Here is a 3867-nt window from a genome sequence, read left to right as displayed (position 1 = left end):
GACGCGGACAAGAAGCAGCAGATGCCGCTCACGCCCCGCCGCTTCGACCGCGACGACGGGGACCAGTGCGCCCGGCTGCTGGACCTGGTGAAGGACATCGCCAGCCACCTGGATGTCACCGCGCTGTGCCACAAGATTTTCCTGCACATCCACGGCCTCATCGCCGCCGACCGCTACTCGCTGTTCCTCGTCTGCGAGGACAGCTCCAACGACAAGTTCCTGGTCAGCCGCCTCTTCGACGTGGCCGAGGGCTCCACCCTGGAGGAGGCGTCCAGCAGCTGCATCCGCCTGGAGTGGAACAAGGGCATCGTGGGGCACGTGGCCGCACGGGGCGAGCCCCTCAACATCAAGGACGCCTACGAGGTGAGGAGGAGCCTGAGCAAGGCAGGAGCCTTGGGTGGGAACGTGGGTGGGGCACTCGGCGGTGCTGGGGATGGTGGCACTGGGCATCACTGTGGGTGGGGGGCACTGGGTGGTGCTGTGGATGGTGGGCACTGGGCCGCCATGTGGATGATGGGCATTGGGCAGTGCTGTGGATGGTGGGCTCTGGGCCGCCATGTGGATGGTGGGCATTGGGCAGCGCCGTGGATGGTGGGCACTGGGCCGCCATGTGGATGATGGGCATTGGGCAGTGCTGTGGATGGTGGGCTCTGGGCCGCCATGTGGATGGTGGGCATTGGGCAGTGCTGGGGATGGTGGGCACTGGGCCGCCATGTGGATGGTGGGGGGCATCACTGGGGATGGTGGGCACTGGGCATCGCTGGGGATGGTGGGCACTGGGCATCACTGGGGATGGTGGGCACTGGGCATCGCTGGGGATGGTGGGCACTGGGCATCACTGGGGATGGTGGGCACTGGGCATCGCTGGGGATGGTGGGCACTGGGCATCACTGGGGATGGTGGGCACTGGGCATCGCTGGGGATGGTGGGCACTGGGCATCACTGGGGATGGTGGGCACTGGGCATCGCTGGGGATGGTGGGCACTGGGCATCACTGGGGATGGTGGGCACTGGGCATCGCTGGGGATGGTGGGCACTGGGCATCACTGGGGATGGTGGGCACTGGGCATCGCTGGGGATGGTGGGCACTGGGCATCACTGGGGATGGTGGGCACTGGGCATCGCTGGGGATGGTGGGCACTGGGCATCACTGGGGATGGTGGGCACTGGGCATCGCTGGGGATGGTGGGCACTGGGCGGTGCTGTGGGTGGTGGACACTGGGCAGTGCTATGGATGGTGGCACTATGGTTTGTGGGGATATTTGAAACTGCGTTGTGATAATTTGCACATGTATTTGAAACTGCATTTATGGTAAGAGTGTTCGGTGGCTGAGTCAGGGATGAGGCACTGAGTGGGCCTTGTCCTGCTTTTCTCCCTAACGAGGATTTGATCGCAGCCCGTCTCCCAGCTGATCTCAGCTCTTACCCGACCTCTGAGCGTAGCCCCAGCTGTGCTCCCTCCACATCCACTCCTGGGGGTTCTCCTGAGATTCTAAAATGAAAGGTGCAAAAACTGTCAAAAAAAACCCCAAAACCCAGTAGAGCTTTTCATTCATTCCTTCAAATTCATACTCATCCACTCAAAGTTCCCTGGACACCGAAGTTTGATTTTCTTTCTTTCCGATCTTTCTCCCATTTTTAATTAAGCAAATTAACTTCTGAGTGCCTTTTTAGCCTAAGATATTTCCGTGGAAAGATTTGCTATTTCTTCCGCTTCTGCTACAGTGTATGCGGGCCTTTACTTATGGACTTAAAGATTAGGTGTTAAAATCCCTCAAATTCCACACTTAAAACGATCCTCTCACTAGTAGAATTGCGGGCTGTAAGCAAAGCATCTTCCGGGAATGGCACGTGGGATGTGGAGGAGATAGTTTCTAGCTGTGAAGGAGCCGTTAGCCTGTGGAGTAGCGGGCCACCCCGTGAAGGGCCCAGGGTACCCTGTTTGCTGCTCCTCTGTGTAACCCCAGGGGTCATCGCTCTGTTATTCACCCTGCATTCCTGGCGCCGGGTACAGTGCCTGGTGCCGCGTTATCTTTATAAATATTGATTCAGCAAAAATCATAGAAGAGAAGACAGATAAGTAGACTAGAGAGAGGATCGTAATAGACGCTGGGGAACAGGGTGGGGGCAGGGACGCAGGAGGTGACCGCTGTTTGGGGAGTGGACCCTGGACAGCAGGTGAGACCTGAGTGGATGGAGTTGTGTGCACGGTGGGTGCGGATGGACCTTTCAGGCGGAGACCCCGTCTCTGCTGGACGTACTGCTTGTATGGGAACGTGTGGGTCATGTCCAGATGCTGCAGAGCTGCGGGGCAGAGGCTGGGGGAACGGGTCCCCATGCCAGCTGTGGGGCAGAGCCGGAGAGAACGGGTCCCCTGTGCCAGCTGCGGGGCAGAGGCTGGGGGAACGGGTCCCCAGTGCCAGCTGAGGAGGGGAACGTGGCCCAGGGCGGGAGGAGTAGTCCGAGGGGGACCCTATGACTCAGACTGTGCTTGGGATGATGAGTTCTATGGTGGCCATAAGTTACGTGGAGGGAAACACTGGAGGTGGGAGGAGAAAGGATTTTAAGCGCCTGGGGAGTGAGGGTCTGCAGAGGGCACTGGCCTCAAAGGTGAGGGGGAGTGGGCCTCCATGAGGAGCAGAAGCTGCTGGGCGTGGCTGCCCAGAGATAGAAGCCTGGGGGAGAGAAGAGCAGGGGCGGTGAGGGAGGGTAGGGGGCTTCGGTTTTGAAGGTGGGTAAGTAACTAAATAATAGTAAATAACTAAATAATAGTAACTGAGAAGAAATACTGAGGGCAGGGATTTGTGGAGGGATGGGAGAGTTTAAGTGGATGAAATCCGGGAATATTTTTCAGAATTCTTTCTGTACAAGCAAAATGGCCGGGTGCTCAGTGGGTTGGGGCGGCATCCCATAGTCAGGAGGCTGCGTGCTCGGTTCTGAGTCAGGCCAGGTACCTGGTTGTAGGTTCAGTCCCCAGTTGGGCACTTATGGGCGGCAGCCAATCAATGTTTCTCTCTCTCTCTCTCTCTCTCTCTTTCTCTCAAAATCAAAATCAATTTAAAAAACATACCCTCAGGTGAAGATTAAAAAAATGTTAAAAAGTCAGGCAATTTTATGACGTGATGCTGTTATCTAAAAGCCAGTGGTCAGACCTGGTCAGCGGTCCCCTTAATATGCTTTGTAACTATCTTTTCCTTCGGATCGAGGGTCTCATCTCACGCCTACACACACCGGGCGTCTCCTTCGTCTCCTTTAACTCGGGGCTGCGTTCTCCCTGATTCTCTGTCTGCCTTGGCATTTTAGAAGAATGCAGGCCAGCTGTGTTGTGGACGGCCCCTCCTGGGTAGCGTCGATCCAGGGCCTGGTCTTGCTCCTAAGGACACTTGCTGTGTCTCCGCTGAGTGCCTGAGTGCTGAGCGGGGTCCCCTCCCAGGGTCGGAGCCCTCCCCGACCCGTGTCGCCGTCTGCTCTCAGCCAGCAGCGGGTCGCTTTGCCAGGCCTCTCAGCCTGACATGAATCGCCACTCAGTCCCCTGACCCTGCTCTGTGCACCCCTCCCAGCCCCCCTGCCCCTGCCCTGCTTGGGCCAGCCGCTCAGAGCTTCCTACTTCATTAACAAAGCCACTGCGGAGAGAAACTAAGATGGCGGCAGAGATAAACACCGGGAAATTAACGCCGCACACAACAATTGATTAATACCTCAGAGAAACAATACGGACTTCACCCAGAACCACAGGAAGCCTGGCTGACTGTAAACTCTACAACTAGAAGGAAGGAAAGGCACACTGAGACCCACAGAAGCTGCAGGAGAGAAGCACAGAGGTACGGGGCTCACCCGGGGCTCGCGCGCGCGGAAAGGGACTGGGAC

At 57.5% G+C, this 3867-nt stretch overlaps 1 protein-coding gene across 1 annotated transcript in view; it reads left to right on the top strand.

Moving 5' to 3' along the window:
• PDE5A (phosphodiesterase 5A) overlaps positions 1-3867 on the top strand; it is a 97529-nt gene that overhangs the window by 251 nt on the left and 93411 nt on the right. Inside the window, exon 2 of the mRNA XM_006762903.2 lies at positions 2-363. Coding sequence (XP_006762966.1) covers positions 2-363 — 362 coding nt within the window. The remainder of the gene's footprint in view (position 1; positions 364-3867) is intronic.

This window comes from Myotis davidii, unplaced genomic scaffold, assembly GCF_000327345.1.
Source record: "Myotis davidii unplaced genomic scaffold, ASM32734v1 scaffold698, whole genome shotgun sequence".
Lineage (NCBI taxonomy): Eukaryota > Metazoa > Chordata > Mammalia > Chiroptera > Vespertilionidae > Myotis > Myotis davidii.
This window is presented reverse-complemented; position numbering and strand designations above follow the sequence as displayed.